Raw genomic sequence first — 18,934 nt, 5'->3', positions numbered from 1 at the left:
TGTGTGTGTGTGTGTGTGTGTGTGTGTGTGTGTGTGTGTGTGTGTGTAGGTTAAGGTATGAATACACCCAAAGAATTTCCTTCATAATCTTTATTAAATATTTTTTGGGATACTTGTAGAATAAGACTGCTATAATTAATGGTTTTCCTTCTCTGAGATAAAAAACCTGGATACTAGACTTTTTTATTTTATTTTCTCTAATTACACATAAAAACAATTTTAACATTCTTTTTTAAAGTTTTGAGCTTCAAATTCTTTCTCTCCCTCCCTCCCTTCCTTCTCTTCTCTCCGAGGCACTAAGCAATCTAATATAGGAAGTAAATGTGCAAGCATATAAAACATATTTCCAGATTAGTCATTTTGTGGAAGGAAACTCAAACAAAAAAAGAAAAAAAAAACAATAAAATAGTATGCTTTGGTCTATATTCAGACTCCATCAGTTCTTTCTCTGGAGATGGATAGCACTTTTCATTATGATTCCTTTGGGGTTGTCTTGGATTGTGCTGCTGGGAATAACAAAGTCATTCACAGTTGTTTATCATACAGTCTTGCTGTTACTTTGTACAATGTTCTCCTGGTTCTGCTCACTTCACTCTATATCTGTTCAAGTGAGTTTTTCCAGGTTTTTATGAAATCTATCTGCTCATAATTTTTATAGCAAAGTAATATTCCATGACAATCATATACCACAACTTGTTCAGCTATTCCCCAATTGATGGGCATCCTTTCAATTTCCATTTCTTAGCCACCAAAAATAGAGCTGATTTTAAATATTTTTGTACAAATAGGTCCTTTTCTCTTTGCTCTTTCTGTTCTCTAAAGAAATATTAAAAATCAGTTTTGAGCTAGTGCTTTGTTTTTTTGGGGGGTGGGAGGGAATATACTCCTAAAGGCTTTGCTTCTTTCTTAGGAAACAATGATGCAGAACTTTGTTTCAGTAAGGAGGTTTTTCATGCTCTTCTTGCAGAAGATTATAATCTTGTCTTTGTCAATCTACCAAATTTTCTTTAAAATTATGAGAGGAAGGGAAAAACTAACCCAAGGATCCTAACATCTGGTCAGAAGTTACCTTGATTTTGAGTTATTTAGCTATGTGGTCAGAGCGGAGTGCAATTTTCTACCAAAAGATAAGTTAAGACTTGTCAGAGTGAGTGTCCAGTCAGTGGGGGCTCCTTAGCAGTTGAAATGAGGTTCTATCATACTACTTTCCTGCTAAGGCCAAGAATCAAATGTGATTCAGTGACAAAAGAGGACTAGAATTGATGCTAGCTGACCTGTCATTTCTTTTTTTCCCTCCTAGCCTTGAATTGTCTATGACTTTACTCAGTTGGAAGGGATTTGAGGGCTCAACTAATAACACTAGCCCCAGACATTCTATAGATAGGATTTTTCATTACCTTAAAAAAATCTATTTCCAAGCCTCTTGTATTGGATCTTCATTTTGCAGAAAAGGAATCTCTCTTTTCCACAACAGCACATACAAAATAATGAGTACTAAACCAGATTCTTCCTCCAGTCCTAAATTACTTTGGAAGTTGTGTCAAACAGGAGTATCATAGACATGAGCAAATTCTGGCTTAGTGTCTTTGAGACACTTTGACAAAGTGAAAGATTTGAACTTTTTTCTGTACGAATTCAGTATAAGATGGGGATGTTGGCATCTTGTTTTAGGTCTATATCATAAACTCAGTTGCCATTTAAGTTATATTGGTCCTAGTTTAATTTAATTAAAAGTAGGCATGCTACCATATGTTGAAAAGAGTGAATTTACAAAGAAATCTATAGCTTGAATTTACATGATGGAACAAAGTCTGATTTCATATTGATGTACCCTGCTAGATGACATCTTATTTTTATGGAGCAACTTATGTAAAGAGCTTAGGTATTTCATAGGTAATAACTCATCACCAGAATGTCCATATGTAATTGGCAGTAGTTAGCCTAATAAGCCTTTTAAAAAGACCACTCCTTTAAACCTCTGTAGTGTAAACATTGTCCTATTTTACTGACATAGCATGGCCCTTAGAAGGATAATCTAAAGATCCATTCATGGAAGATTGCACCTACATAAATCACACCCCCTACAATCTCTATACAATATTGAATTTGTATTCTTGCGAGCATTAGTAAAGTGTATCTGTGTATATATTTCCCCTTAGGTGAACACTTATAATTGTATTAAAGGAAAGGAGAAAACCCTGACATGCTTATTGGGGAAAATATTGGACTATCATTGCATCTATTTTTAGTGATGACTTGTTTTTCATGTAGTCTTAGAGATAGCTACCATCTGACTTGCCTGAAACAAATAGCGGTTTATGGTGGGGATTACAATGGTAGAAGAGAATGTTACTTGGTCAATTTCATTGCCAGTAAGTACACCATCACTGGGAAAAATAAGTCAGTAGAAACAACGGAACAAGGAAGCTCCTTAAAGATAGGGATTCTCTCTTAGTTATCTTTCCATCTTCCTCAAAGCTATCACAGAGATACTTTGTAAATTATTTAAATTTAATAGAATTAAACGAAGGAAAATTGAGGAATGAGACAGAGAATGTATACCCAGGGACTCAGTGTGCCAAGAGAGGGAAGACAGAGGTAAAAGGACACCAGATGTGAGCTCTTCTAGTGCCTCACATTTTTAGCTAGGCCTGACATCTGCTGCGTCTCTGATCTCTTTAGTTTCTTTAGCTGCACTCAACTTACCCCAGTATAATGTAAGTCAGCTGCTGGAAGACGAGATAACAATATGATACTTGGTTAGGAAGTCTAGAGGATTTTTCCCTCTTCAGAGTTCTATATCTAAGAATGGATTCAGGCATGGGCATGTTAGATAAGCATTTTTTTACATCTGAGTGAGTAAAAAGGGATGGGGTGGGGGAGGGCACAGGTTAATACCTGTTACATAGTCTGCATTTTTTTCCAATTTTAAAAAGTCATTTTATTCTTTTGTTATTTTTTTCCAGCTGACATTGATGACATGAAAATATGCTATGTCTTAAGAGAAGGGGCTAATGCCACAAGTGATAGTTTCTACTTTACAGTGGAAGATGGTGGTAAGTACTGTGTTCCACATTCTAATGAATGGAAACAGATGTTCAATGCCTTATTTAATAGCTGCTTATAGTTTCAAATTTCTCTTATTTTGCTACAATGAAGGCTTGGTATTTTGTATAAGCAATATTTTTTAAAAAGATGTCATGATTTTTCTGGAACCAACACAATCATATTATGCTGAAAGGAAAAGTGATTTATCCCTTTGAATTAATTACATAATTTGTAAAATATGGAAGAGAAAATTCTACTTTAAAAAACTCAGATGCCATTTTTATTTTCATAAATTTGTTTATAGTAGTTGTTACCAAGATATCAGTAATAGAAGCCAAAATAAATGTAAATTTTATTTCTTCTTCCTGAGTATTATTAACAATTTATGATTTATATTAGACAGTTGAAACAGCATTTTGTTTTTCTTCAATGTTAATGGTTCCAGTCTAAGGCAGTGTTTCTCAAAATATAGGTCTAAGCAAGGGTGCTACATATAGCTGGCCCAGATAAAAATCTCCTTTTCCACATATTGCTATTGCCCTCACCCATCCAAAGGTTCTGACTAATAACTTGCCCTCTTATCCTTGCTGTTACCTGTCTTGTTCTATCCTTTTCCTGTAACAGAGAAGATAAAATAAAAACATTGCTATTCTCTTCCTCTTCAAAATGAAATGCAATTTCAAGAACTGAGTGGCAAGGGTAGGGGCAGGAAAACATTTGGGGAAAGAGAGGCAATAACTACAATAAACTTGAAGAGGAGAAAGAAGAAATCATGTGAAAAATAATGACATATTAGTGTATTATGTTATTTTTAGAGATATTCCATTATGTCATCTGTATCTATATCTATAGCTATACTACTTATGCTTCTTACCTGCCCCACAACAATTTGTAACCTAAAATAATTATTCAAAGAGATCTTATCAGATAGCCATACCTAAAAAGATCCAAAGCACTTAAGTCATGAAGGCTGCTAAATATGTGCCAAGCACTCAATAAATCTATCAACCAAATAAGTCCATCTATATATATACTATCAGCATATTAATATTGATTTATATTCACATATTATGTTCCTTTTACCTCCCACAATCAAAATGAATCCAGCTCTTTCATTTCTATAGTAATCAAATTATACTTATATTTCTCTACTGGGTTAGCCTTCTCTAGCAAGGTCATGTAATTAAGAAATGGGATCATGGTATGAAATAAAGTCTGAAACTGAAACCAACTTCAGGTATTTTCTAACTTATTATTTTGACTTAGCTTTCACTACTCACCTGAAAGTGCCCTTACACGCGCATTTCAGTAATGGACCCTAAAACAATTTGAATTCATGTAGCATCCAAAAGCCAAGAACTAAATTAGGGACTCCTGATGACAAGTTTTCTTGGAAGAAATTTTTGTGACATTTTAAGGCTTTTTCCCTCCAAAGTTGCATATAAATTGTTATAAAAGAAAATGGGAATAATTTATCAGAGTCATTGCAATGTGGTTTTTATTATTTTCCTTTTTCATTCTTAAAATAAAACCATAAATTCCAGGGATCATATTATTTTACACATTCTTTAAATGGATGACAGGGTGGCATTTACCTTAAAGTTTTAGCCTTCATTCAGACTGTACAAAACAAAGAGTCATACATGATTTCAAAATATTTAATGAAGAATGACCAGCTGAAGATGGTGGATTTATATTTGGAAATGATAGAAATATGGCTGGGATACTAAGAGTTGTCTGTTGGGAATGAATGCTAAAATATTCCATCAACCTCTTTAGCAACTATAGTTTCACATGAGAAGGAAAAAAAAAACCTCAGAGTATTGCTTGATATTTCCCTCCACTCCACAGATTTCAAAACATTGGTTGTGGGGCTCAGGTAGGTTTTGACCAAATATCAGCCGAGTATCATATGTTTCAGTGTCCCTGGGGTGAGGCCAATTCTCCATGTAAGAATTAACACATTAAGGACCCTAAAGACAGACAGTTGTTTTTGCTATGATTTTTATTTCTCAGGATTTTGTATTGCATTGAAAATCCCCAAACATTTGCACAACCTCATACCATGGGGAGCTATCTTCTTTGAAACTCTGTTGTTGTTTGTTGTTGTTGTTGTTGATGATGATGATGATGAACTGTTTCAGTGATATGTGATTCTTCACGATCCCATTTGGGGTTTTCTTGACAAAGATACTGGAGTGATTTGCCATTCCCTTCTCCAGATCATTCTACAGATGAGGATCCTCAAGCAAAGAGAGTTAAGTGATTTGCCGAGGGTCACACAGCTAGTAAGTGTCTCAGGTCAGATTTGAACTCAGCAAGATGAATCTTCCTGATTCCAAGTCCAGTGCTCTATTCACTCTGCCATCTAGCTAGTCTTTGAAACCTGATTTAAGATCTGATTCTGTTGTCAAATGTATGGAGGACTCTTAATGAAAAGTATGAATGGGGCTGAATCAAACAAAGACAGTAAATATATTAGAGAAACACAGGAAGTTTTAATGGCAGAAATACTGTTTCAGGATTTCCCAGCCCCTCTGTAAAGCAAGAGTGCAGTTCAGGATGTCTTTCAATAGCTACTATAAAACTGTATCTAATATAATGGGGGAAAACATGCTAAAGACATAGTAAAGGAGATAGGATCCAGGAATGAGAAACCTTGTGTTACTATGCTACATTTAAGCTCTAGTAATACTGACAATTATTTTGGTTGAGACACACTATAATTAAGAATATCTCTTGTGGATTGAAACGTGAACATTTTGTATCTCTAAATTTAGCAACACATTCCATACAGTAAGGGTGAGAGCTTTTTCTGAATGTATAATTAAGATACCTTTTGAAGTCTTTATTTTTAAGGCCCCTGCTGTGTGTACCATCTGGAATAGTGAATTTAAGTAGTAGATTCAGCTTATCTCTAATCATATATAATGATTTAATTCATATACTGCTTTACTTAAAATCTTAGTAGTAAATCTACGTCACTGAATCATTGTGAAGTCGGAGAAAACATTTCCTATATTTAATCATCAGGAAGTAAATAGATAGTGTAGTTGATTTTGGAATTAAGAGGTCTTTATTCCTAATTTAATATTCAACCCATTCTATCAGGTCCTTCCCCAAGTCAACAAGATTGAAAAGAAGAGCACTTGTTTTTCTGGCTAAACAGTTACCTTCTAAGATTATTGCAGTATTAATAGAATACCTAGAAGACTTGCAAGTAAGGCATTCAGGACATGCCTTTCTGGAAGCTCAAGAGTAAAACATGACCAGAGGAAAATGTGGAAGAGAATTAGGAGAATAGAAGAGATAGAAACAACTTGAGTTTCATCCATATGCCTGCCCTTAAAGACTAGAGATTAAAATAATAGGATGATTACCTTCAACTCTTGGAATCAGAGGCAGGAAAGCATTCCAGGTTCAGAGGTGTAAGATGGAATGTTATATATAGGGAGCAATGTGAGTTGGCTAGTTTGGATGAACTACAGAGTGCTTGAGTGTGAATAACATCTAAAGAGTCTGGAAGACAGGCTGGAGCCAGCTAGAGGAAGACCTTAAATACCAAATGAAAGCTCTTGTATTTTATGCTAACAGCAGTGGGAAGTCACTAAGATTCTTAAGCAAAGGAGTTATGTGATCGAGATTTTTAGGGATATCAATCTGGCCTTGTGTGGAGGATGAATCCAAGAGGGGAAAAAACTGGATTGGGTTCAAAGAAAATATTTAGGAAGCCATTGCCATACATAGTCAGGCAGGAGATGATGAGGGGAGTTTGGGTGTGAGTAGAGAAGAATGGTTTGATGTAAGGGATATTGATGATGTATAATTGACTGGAGAAGGAAGCTACTCCATTACATTTGTCAAGAAAGACACAAAGATTCAGACATGACTAAATGACTGAGCCCAAGTTTCAAGACTTGGTAACTGACTGAATACCAGGTGGCAGTTATGTAAGGGTGAGGAGTTGAATATCTTCTTGTCTCAGTTTGACAGCAATAGCCTGCTGGGTGGTGTCCTTCCCACAAGCCTCTTTACTGACTCCAGTCCATCTTAAATTCAATTGTCAAAGGGATCTTCTTAAAATGCAAGTCTGATCATGTCACCTCTCAACTCAGTAAACTCCAGAGGCTCCATCTCATTTCCAGGATCAAACATATAAGGCTTTGTTTGTTTTTAAAGTCCTTTATAACATGGCCCTCTCACCACCATTCCCTTCAAAGTCTTCTTACATTTTGCAGTTCCCTGACTCTGGCCTCCAGGATAATGCTTAAACAACACACTCCCATATCCTGACTATGGACATTTTCACTGACTATCCCTCATGCCTCGAATGGTCTCCCTCCTTATTTCCACCTCCTGGTTTCTCTGTCTTAAAATCCCACATTCTACAGGAAGTCTTTCCCATTCCTCCTTAATTCTACTGTCTTCCCCCTTTTTAAAATTCCAGTTTATCCTGTATATCACTTCTTTGTACATAGTTGTTTGCATGTTATCTCTCCCATTAGACTCTGAGCTTCTGGATAGCAGGAACTATCTTTTACCTTTTTTTTAAATCCCAGTTTATTGACTAACTGGTTGATAAGAAACTGAAGCAGAGAAAAGCTGAATAATTTGTATGATGTCCCTTTTAGTAGCAGTGCTCCAGTTAGAAGCTAGCTCTGGTTCCTAAGCCACCTTCTTCCCACTAAAATATGATGGCATCTGAATTGTTTAAGGTACTTACACTAGCCAATAATTCCTCAAAGTCACTTGTGGAACTTCAGAACAGGGAATAGAAATGGTTAGTAAGAGGGGTGGCTAGGTGGCGCAGTGAATAGAGCACCAGCCTTGGAGTCAGGAGGACCTGGGTTCAAGTCTGGCCTCAGACACTTAACACAAAAAATAGCCATGTGACCTTGGGCAAGTCTCTTAACCCCAATTGCCCTCCAAAAAAAAGGGAAAAAAAAGGGCGGCTAGGTGGCGCAGTGAGTAAAGCAGCCAGCCCCTGGAGTCAGGAGGACCCGAGTTTGGTTCCGGCCTAAGACAATTAACACCCACACAAAAATAAACCAGCCGTGTAACCTTGGGCAAGTTACTTAACCCCAGTTGCCCTCCAAAAAGATAAAAAAAGAAATGGTTAGTTAGCTACCAAAGATAGCATATTATTGCTAACTGTTTTATCAGGAGAGTTTAATCATCAACAATCATTAAGTATCTGCAACGTGCCAGGGACTGTACTAAGCACGGGGAATTCATTGAAAGGCAAAACAGTTTCACATTAGACTGTTCTGTGCTCAAGGATCTCTCAGTCCAATGGGAGTCCAACATACAGATAGCTACATACAGATTCATACAGGATAAATTGGAGACAATTAGAGGAAAGACACTGAGATTAAGGACAACTTGGAAAGGCTTCTTGCTTTTTGTACCCGAGGTAGGGTACAAAAAGAAGGAAGAGAATTTCAGGCATTGGGAACTGCTGGTGAAAATATACCAAGCATATGTGGGAAGTGGGGAGCAGAAATGGAGTGCCTTGTGTGAGAAAAAGCAAGGAGTCCAGTGTCACTGGATCTCAGAATATGTGACAATGAACAAAGTGGAAGAAGACTTAGAAAGGGAGGAAGGAAAGTGACCATGAAGGGCTTTAAAAGTTAGAAGAAAGATCTTACATTTGATTATGGAGGTGAATAGGGAGTCCCTAGAGTTTATTAAATGGGAAGGAAGAGGTGAATGGTTAGAACTTGACTTTAGGAAGATCACTTTGATAAATGAGTGTTGGATGAACTGGAGTGAAGAGAAGTTTGAGGCAATGAAACAAACCAAAAGGTTATTGCCATAGACCAGCCATGAGAAGGTGAGGGCCCACACAAGAGTGGTGACAGTGTCAGAGGAGAAAAGAAAGCACATGTGGGAGACATTGCAAAGGTAGAATCAACAGGACTTGGCAACGAGTCCTATAGTGTGAAGAACTGAGGGCTATTGCTGTCAACTTGGGTGCAAACCTGGATGACTGGGAGATTGTTGGTACCCTCAACAGCATAACAATAAAAAAAATTTGTAAATGGAGAGCATTTGGGAAGTAAAAGAATGAGTTCAGTTTTGATTATGTTGAGTTTAAGATGTTTATAGGAAATCCAGTTTGAGATGTCCAATAGGCAGTAAGAGTTGTGTGACTGTATGTCAGGAGAGACATTAGGGCTGGATAAATAGAACCAAGAATCAGCTGCATAGAAATGATCATGGAATCCAGGGATGCTTAGGAGACCACCAAACAAAGTAGTATAGACGGAAAAGAGAAGTAGACATAGGACAGAGCTTGGGGGCCACCAAGTTAACGGGCATGACTTGGATGACAATGCAGAAAGGGAGACCAAGAAGGAGTCACTTGACATGTAGGTGAAAAATCAGAAAAGAGAAGCTCTGGAATTTCTGCTTTACTTTAGAGCAAGATCATTTTGAGGTGGTAGAACTGCAAATAATAAATTTCCCCTTCATCCTTTTAAAATATTAACAATTATGCAAAATGGAATTTACTAGGATGTGGGTTGATGTTATGGTCTTTGTATTTGTTACCCTGTAGCAAACTGCATGCTTTGTAATATAAATTGAGAATGTAGAAATGCTGTCACATTCATGGTCAAACAAGATGATAACACTGATACTGGAAAAAGTTCAACAATTCACGGTCCTTCTAGTTATCACTAAAAATCTCATTAAGGAATGTTTCGCTGTTTCCTTTTTTTCATTTTCAGAAAGTTGAAGATTCAGTTAGAATCAGACATTTATAAAGCATCTGCTATGTCTAAGATACTGTACTAGATTTTGGAAAACCAAGGCAAAAGGAGAAATGGTTCCTGCCCTCTGGGAACTTATTTCCCACAGGGAGATACTGGGGAGAACTATATAATTAAGTTATACAACAATATTTAAGAAAGGAGCTGGCAAACGCTAATAGCTAGCTACATCAGGAAAGGCAAGTAAGATAAGTGTTAAAGGAAGGTAGAAAGTCTAAGAGATGGGGTGAAATGAGAGTGCATTCCATGTATGAGCAGCAACTTGTATAAAGGCATGAATGGAGAAGATGGAATGCAGAGGAGGCCAGTTTGGCTAGAATGAATGAAAGGGAATATGTATACACACAAAGATGAACATATTTGCAAGTATATATGTATGCATATGTTATATATGTATGTATACAGATATGCATTTAGATGTATACATACAAATCCACATAGATATATACATATATGCCTATATACTGCCTTTTTTAAGCTTATTAAAATTTAAACTTTAAATAATATAAAATAAAATTTTAAATATTAAAATCTATTTTTAAACAAAGTATCAGAGACAAAACCCAACTATCCTCCTGTTACAATTCTGTATAACTACATTAAGCTTTAAAAAAGGAAAAAAAAAAAAAAAGCTTAAACTGCACTAAGACTTTTGGGACAATATGCACACACAAGTTTTGGTGCAGTTTAAGTTTTAAATAGCTTAAGGAAATTATATACATATGTGTGTGTATACCTATAGTTCGTTCCTTAAAGGTAGATGGGGCAAGTCTACGAAGGGCTTTAAATATAGAACAGAGGAGTTGCACTTTGTCCCAGAGGGAATAGAGAACCATGGAAAATTTGTTAGCAATGGACTGATGAGGTCAGACTTGTGCTTTAGGAATATTATTTTGGTGTCTGTTTGGAAGATGGATGTCCTGAGAATAAAATGAAAGCAGGAATTTGCACCTCTATTATTCCTAGCTTTTTTTGTTTTGGCCTTAACACATGGCTTGTCATATTTATAAATTCACCCTGAATACTTCTCAGCTTAATGAATTTCATGAGTTAGTACTCAGTGTTTGGAGGGGTGCCTTCTTTTATCACTACTTCTCATGAGAGGATTTTCACTACATACTTCCCTTTCTACTGTTTCAACCCTGCTTGCTCATTCTTTTTTTCCCCCTTGTTTCTAGTGCAAACCCTGAAAAAATGAAATTTCTTAATAAGGTGGAGAAGATGGGGGAATTAGTCTACAGGAAACTCTTTTTAAAGTCTTATAATTCACTCCTCTTAACTTATTGGGAAATGGGGATGTCATGGGGATTGAACTATTTGAAAACTTTCCAAGTTTTTGATAGAACTAACCATATTTTTCAAAAATATTTTATTTTCAATTTACAGAATAAAAAGTATTTTTATAACATAGTACAGTATAAAAGATGATTGCCCATGAAACTGTAAATCTACTGTGTACAAATTGCTATTCCTTTCAAGAATATAACAAAATTATCATATAAATTCCTTTTTTTCCTTCTTTTTCCTTAACCCCCCACTGCTACCCTAGAAATGGCTACCATTAGACACAAATAGGTGTATACATGTAAAATTTTTCTATACATATTTCTATTTATTAGTTCTTTCTCTGAATGCAAACAGTATCTTCCTTTATATGCCTTTTATAGTTAATTTGGATATTTATAAGAGTCAAAATAAGTTATTTACTCAAAATCATTCTTTTTTTTTTTTGCTTTTTAGAGGGCAATTGGGGTCAAGTGACCTGCCCAAAGTCACACAGCCAGTAAATGTGTCAAGTGTTTGAGGCCGGATCTGAACTCAGGTCCCCCCGACTCCAGGGTCGGTGCTCTATTCACTGCGCTAACCCTTCTCAAAATCATTCTTAAATAACAATATTGCTGTTATTGTGTGCAACATTCTCTTGGTTCTGCTCATTTGCTCCTCATTATTTCATGCAAGTCTTTCCATGTTTTTCTAAGATCATTGAGCTAATCATTTCTTATAGGATAGTAGTATTCCATCACAGCCATATACCACAACTTGTTCAGGCATTCCTCAATGATGGACATCCCTGTAATTTCCTGTTCTTTGCTACCACAAAGAGAGCTACTATAAATACGTTAGAACAAATAGGTTCTTTTCCTTATTCCCTAATCATCTTTGGAAATAGACCGAGTAGTGGTATTGCTGGGTCAAAGGGTATATGACTATAATATTTTTGAAAGAAAAATGCTACTATAACATCCCTCAGAAGAGGCTTGGCCTTACCTGTATGGAATATGAGGTTATCTCTACTCCATCCCTAGAGTATGAGATCATTTGAGGGGTACCAGGAAAACCTCCCCTACCCAAAATATCTCCCTTATCAATTTACATAATACCTGCACCATTAGAAATTCTTTCCTCTGAGATGAAGGCATTAACTTCTTCTGAAATTCTTAAAAGTATAACTCTTGAGAAAAGAAACGTTATTTTTGTCTTTGTAATCTTGTCTTAGTATAGTGTCAGGCACATAGTCAATCTTTAGTATTTGTTGATTGACCATTGCATCCATCTGGTAGATTAGAATACTGAGGCTCTGAAAGGTTCAGTAACTAGTGAATAATGATAAAACTAGTAAGTATCTAAAGTGGGAGCCAGGGTAGTAAAAGGGAAAGAGTATTAGGCTCCAGAGTCAGAGCTTACGGGTTCAAATAATCCCACCTCTGACAGGTACTGGCTGTGTAACTTTGGTTTAATTGCTTAGCTGCCATGTACCTTTTTCTTTATTGATAAAATGAAGGTGTTGAAGTTTGTGCACCTCCAACACAGTGAGATGGACTCTAATTCTAGAACTTTGATTCCTTAGAATTCAAACCCGGGTCTCTTGACTCCAGCTCCTTAAGGACACTTTTTTTAGTACCTGCTCTCTAGCACCTTCTAATTTTCTTTAAAGGAATGGACATTTTTAAAAAATTATAAAAGTAGTGTATCCTGAATTCAGAGACAGTAAGAAACCCCTGCCTCATCCTTGGCATTTAAAACCTGGGCACGAGCAATGGTAATCAGGAGGAGAGGTTGTGTAGGGGACAAACCAGCTGACGGAGCCAATGAAGCAAGGCTTATAAGCAGAAGAAAGGCTGAGGCCTCTGACCTGCAGTTCAATAGGAGCTTGCTTTTTCTTGAATAGATTAGAAACCCCTAAAGGACAGGAACTATATCATCCTTTTTTTTCTATTTATCTCCAAACATCTCACCCAGTACTTCAGAAATAATAGGAATTCAATAACAAAACCAAACATTTGGGAGGAAAATGAAGAAATTGTTCCTTTTATAATTACCTTTCTCCACAATTCCCATTTTGCCTACTGGCTTGCTTCACTCTAGGCACAACAATACATTTTTCCTAGCTCATAAACTCTTCTAGCAGTGAGCACTCTATTGTCTAATCATGGGGCCAAATGGATTCCACTTAGTACATCATAGCAGGAATTTAGTAAGAATTTAGAAGTAGTATTTGGGGGTTCCTTCCATACTTTTCATTCTTAGTGTTTCTCCCCCTTGCAGACACATGCACACACACGCACACACACACACACCCTTTTGTGATATATTTGATGTAAACTTTGGAAGGGCTTTGAACAATAATTACTGGATCAGACAATTCAATGAGTTAGAAAATCAGAACAATTATATATGTGTATATATACATATAATACATGTGTAATATACATGTGTACATAGATTATATATCACATATATACAATAAGCATGGGTATAACTCATATTTTATATAATAGGCTGAACTGGGGGTATACCTATATGTATATATGTATATACATATACATAGCCTCTCTCTCTCTCTCTCTCTCTCTCTCTCTCTCTCTCACACACACACACACACACTGTGCCTCCCACCCTCACTCCCCAGGGTTAAGGTAGAACCTTGTAGCAGGGTCCAGAGAGCAGGTGAGCACTGCCTCTTGAGGTACAAGATCTTAAGAAAGCTGGCAGACTGGTCCACACACTTTCTTCAGTCCTCCTGCATTATAAGCTCCACCAGCAGAAAGACCAGGGTCAGAGCAATGAACTTGACACACCCCAGCCCAGGGCCTTGGCCTCCAGGATAGAAAATTCCAAGAAACATGTGACCCAAAGTACATCCCATGACCAACTCCCAGCCCAGGGTAGTCTGAAGGTATAGACGGAATAGGTATAGGCAGCACACATTGGCCTGCAAACAGCTGGATTGGAAAAGAGGCAGCACCCAGGAGGCACAAGGAGGCCAGCTAGGTGACCCTCAGCAGCTGTAGTCAGTGCAACCCATAGGCACCTGACTAGAACAAACCCAGAAAATTCAGGACCAGGTAGAGGGTGTCCCCCACCAGACCCAGGTTTTCCTGCATTTGCACCAGTCAGATCTCCATGAGGGTTCACATCTCTGCAGTCATGGTGCACGAACCCACCTTGGGAGAATGGAGGGACTACCATGACAATGACAAAGATGTCACAGCTGCAGACCCTTCCAAGCCAGTGCTTCCACTACCTGCTGCTAAAATAGGGGCTGCATGGCCATTCAGGAAAGCTATATAGTCACTTCCAAACCTCCTTCCCTTCCCCTCCACCCCATCACTCAGTAATCTCTCCTCCTTTGAGGTCATACAGGCCATATCTACCTCCCAATGAAAATCCTGGCAGCAATTGTCTACAGACTTCTAGGACACTCTTTTTCCATCCTCAATGAGTTCAGCACCTGCCTCACAATTTTTCTCTCCTCCTCAACTCTTGACCTAATACTAGGGTCCTCATACACATTTATACTTTCTCCGGTGCCCTAACCTGCCAGTCCTCAACCTACTCGTTTCCCATAACCTACTCCTCCACCCCCCCCCCAGCCATACACAAAGATATCATACCTTTAATCTTTCCATAGCCCCAAATACATGTACATGAACTCTGAAACTCCTTTATCTGATCATAATTTGTTGGTTTTCTATCTCTATTTCTGCCATCTAATAACAAACCCAGAACTTTATAATGAGGAAGAGCTAGAGTTTTGTAAGTGGGTGGTGGTAGACCTTGATTATAGCTGAAGCAGAGGGCAGGGTCTTCCAGGAAATTCTTACCTCATCTTAAGGTGCTTTGTTTTAAATATACTTGATTTTTAAAGTGACAATCAATGCCTTTATTATTACATTTGTGTTAAGTTGTTTTTTCTTCTCAAAATGTATTGAACATCTTAGAAAACATTAAATTAGTGATGAAGAGGAAGGTAGTTTAAATGAGGGTCTAAGGTAGAAGATTGTTCCTGGGACAATTGTAGAATTCTTTCAGGACCTGCAGCAATCTATCATCATAGTAAATCTTTTAAATGAAGCCTTTTTAGCAAGTCAGGACTGTTTGTTTGTTTGTTTTTTCTCTCATACACCAGAAAGTTTCATTTGGTGCTTCTGGATTAGCCAAATACATGGTAAAAGTGTGTTTCCCTAAGTTGTGTTAGATAAGAACTCCTGGAATGTCATATTACAAAAGAATTAAAGAAGTTTGGAAGATTAGTGAAGAATATGGAATCATTTCACATTGGAATTAAGATTTCATCCCAGGTTAGAGCAAGGAGGAACTGGAAAAATATTGAGGTTCAATATTTTTGAGAATTTTCCCCCTAATTCTAAAATCACACAGAGAGGGCCCTAGGATCTTTATAAATGGTCATTTTCCATCCCTAGGAAAAGTTCATTTATACCATTTTCAGGGAAACATCAGCATTTTTAAGAGAATTTCTCAAGTCTATCATTAATTAAAACCTTAGTGGCACCAAGAAATATGTTGACTAAATCTCTTCAGTTTTTAAACTTTCAAGCTAAATTCTGGGAAGACATCATTCTTATTTCTTTAAATGCATTTGCAGTAGAATTGAGAAGTCCTTCACAATCTGGCCCCTTCAGTCCTTTCCTCTCTTCTCATACATTGCTTCCCTTCATATATTTCAATCTAGTAATACCTACCATCTTACTCTTTCTCAAACGTAACATTCTAAATACCAACTCTCTCCCTTTTCACTAATGTCCCCCATTCCCAGAATGCTTTCTCACCTCACCTCTTCCTCCTAATTTTCTTCATGATGCAGTTCAGTTTTGTTCTTCTGAAAGAGATCTTTCCCAATTTTCTCCCATTGCTAGTGCCTTTTCCTCGAGATTACCTCTCATTTATATTTATGTATCTTGAATGTACATCTTGTTTGCTTATAGACCTTGTAAAATATCTACAATTTAAATATCAAAGAAATATTAATGCCCTAACTCTGAGTACTAACAGCACCTCATGGATCAAATGGGAGAAAACAATGAGATTTAGTTAAAAACAAAACAAAACAAAACTCACTGAATTTGGAGTCATAGGACCTTACTTAACCTCAAGCAAATAGAGTTGCCCAAAAGTAACTTGGGCTTCTTCAGGAAAAGATGGATTCTCCCTCCCTGGAGGTCTTCAAGCAGAGACTAGAATGTCATTCACTGACTATAATATAATGGGGATTCCTTTGACATATGGGTTGAATTATATGGCCACCAAAGTCCCTTCCAACTCCCATTCTGTGATTTTATGATTCTTTGATTCTGATTCCCTGAACCTCAATTTCCTCATCTATAAAAAGAAGGATCTGGACTTCATCTCTAATCTTAGTTCATCTTGGCTAACTCTGAATCTAAGAGCAGATGAGTGGGAGAGAATTTTTTCAAAGTTCTTTTTTTTTAAGCAAGAGGACTTGGTAGTAAAGTTTTATAAAGTGCAATGAATAGCATTGTGGTATAATGGATCCAGTACTGGACTTGGGACAGGAGACAAAGGTACAAATCCTGCCTCTGTCACTTGCTATCTATGGGCAAGTCACTTAACCTCTCTGTAAATAAGGATAATAACGAGCATTGTTCAACTGAGATAATATTTGTAAAACATTTTGCAAACCTTTGAAATAGGAAGCAGCCGGTAAGGAAATTACCAGTGAAGATCAGCAACTATGCTTCAATTTATAGTCTTAAAGAATTGTTTTAGAGAGATATGGGGGAGGAAAAGGCATCATGTTTTCTGCTCCTCAGAGTAGCTCCAAAGTTAAGGACCCCCAAGAGGAAAAAACTCTCCCCAGAATACTCATCCTGTCCTGCAACAAAGTCCATGGAAAACATGCCACTGATTCAGCCCAGTCACATAACTAAAGATTAGATGAAATTGGGACAGCAGTTCAGCATGGGCGCTGAAACAAAGGGGACTGGAATTCAGCTGGGACTGGTCCTGTCTCCTCAGATGCTATTTAGAGCATGAACTGGGGTCACTGAAAAGTAAATTCCACACATGGAAGGAAACTGAGGCAGCTTTGAGTTCCAGCCCCATGATAAACCCACTTTCAAAGGTGGAGGAATCAGAGAATGAGTAACAGGGAACAAAGGCAGAAAGCTAAAACCACCAAAGATTTTAAAAGAAGTGAAATTGAGTTAAAAAACTAGAGCACATGCAGATCAGTCAATAATGAATATGCTAAAATTAGAGGGGAAGAGGACTACTAAAACATCCAAGGGATTACAAAAATATTACAAAGCAAAGCAAATTGAACCGACACCTGGTGAAACATAGAACCTATTGATTCCCAAGAGGTCACAGTTTGATACTTTAGAATGGTTTGAGGGAGAACAATTTTGAGAGAATTTAATAGGAAGCAAATGGCAAAATTCATGGTTTTCATAGCAGAAGTAATTAGAATAATAAAAAAAAAAGACGACTCCGTAGTGGTCTCTCCAAAGAAGCCAAAAAGAGAATAATAGATTAGGAATGTAAATATGCTGAAATCCAGGATAGTCTGGAAGAAGAAAAGCAGTAAGTATGATCTCTATGCAAGCAAAATATAGGGATCTTAAAAACAAGACTATAGAGACTTTAGGGGAATTGTCTAGGGCAATGAGCGGAAGGAATTTTCTCAGGGTCACGTAGTCAGTCTTGTCAAAGATAAGACTTGAATCCAGATGACCCAGACATTGAGCCTAGAGGCTTCTCCAGCTATTATAAAAAACCACTAAATTTGCACTGGACAAGAAGTTGGAAAACAAATGCTTTTGATATTTTGGAATATTAATTTGGCATGGTGTGGCACATGGATGAAAGAAGAAAAGAGGCTGGTTGCAAGGAGACCCATGAAGAAGTCATTGTAATAGTTTAAACAAGAGGTGTACTAGGCAAGCAGTAACAAGTTAACAAATAGGTTGGAAATTGATATTGTCCATGTGGCATTTATTAAGTCACCCAATTGGCCTCAGTTTCCCCATATGTAAAATAAGGGATTTGGTTTAAATGACCTCTAAGGTCTCTTTCGGCTTCAAATCTGATCCCATCTTTGCTAGGAATTATTATGTGAGATTTCTCTTTAAGGCTATAAAGTAGAACTACAGTCTCATACATTTTTGATGAGCCTAGGAAAGACACTGGAAAATATGCCCCACTTGGCATGGCAGGGAGGAAGACCTGAGCTTTTAATTTTGTTTATTCCTTTTATTGAGACAACTGGCCAGCACTGACCTCATTTGAACTCTCATGTGGCACAGGGCAAGCAGCCTCAAAAAGCAAGGCTTACTGTTGGCCATAGAACTGGGCCATCAGGCATACCATCAGTGTCAAGTGTTACAGCTGCATGAAGGATCTGGGCCCAGGCCAGCCTTTTTTGCTGCTGTTCTGTGACTGAACCTCTCAGTGCCTAGATACTTTCCCATCAGTCATACTTCTTAATTCATATACTCTTGAAAGATATAAATAGAAGCCTGACATAGTGAAAGCTGCAAAGTCATTTCTGGATATGGAATATTGAGTTCACAAGGGGCTTTTTGGAGTTCACATGGTACATTTGGCAGTCCAGTAGTTATAAAAGGGCAGAAACTGGGCATTCTAGGTAGATGGAACATGGTCATAAAGCTAAAGAGTAGCATTAGGGTTAGCGGCCAAATGGATTGCTGATTTCTAGCTTGAACATAAAGTAAAGTTAGGACAAAAAAATTAAATAAAGGCAGTGATCAGGAAAATGAGGTCTGAGTAGAAGCATTAAGAGATTATGTAGACCTATTAGGCTTAGAGAGAAAAAGCAAGCATTTTTGGCA

At 37.3% G+C, this 18,934-nt stretch overlaps 1 protein-coding gene across 1 annotated transcript in view; it reads left to right on the top strand.

The window, feature by feature from the left end:
* Nucleotides 1-18,934, top strand: part of FREM2 (FRAS1 related extracellular matrix 2) — a 221,278-nt gene that overhangs the window by 10,193 nt on the left and 192,151 nt on the right. The window contains exon 2 of the mRNA XM_069064632.1: nt 2,967-3,056. Coding sequence (XP_068920733.1) covers nt 2,967-3,056 — 90 coding nt within the window. The remainder of the gene's footprint in view (nt 1-2,966; nt 3,057-18,934) is intronic.

This window comes from Petaurus breviceps, unplaced genomic scaffold (assembly GCF_028583685.1).
Source record: "Petaurus breviceps papuanus isolate PSGF00001 unplaced genomic scaffold, PetGlider_PUasm1.0 90639, whole genome shotgun sequence".
Classification (NCBI taxonomy): Eukaryota; Metazoa; Chordata; class Mammalia; order Diprotodontia; family Petauridae; genus Petaurus; species Petaurus breviceps.
This window is presented reverse-complemented; position numbering and strand designations above follow the sequence as displayed.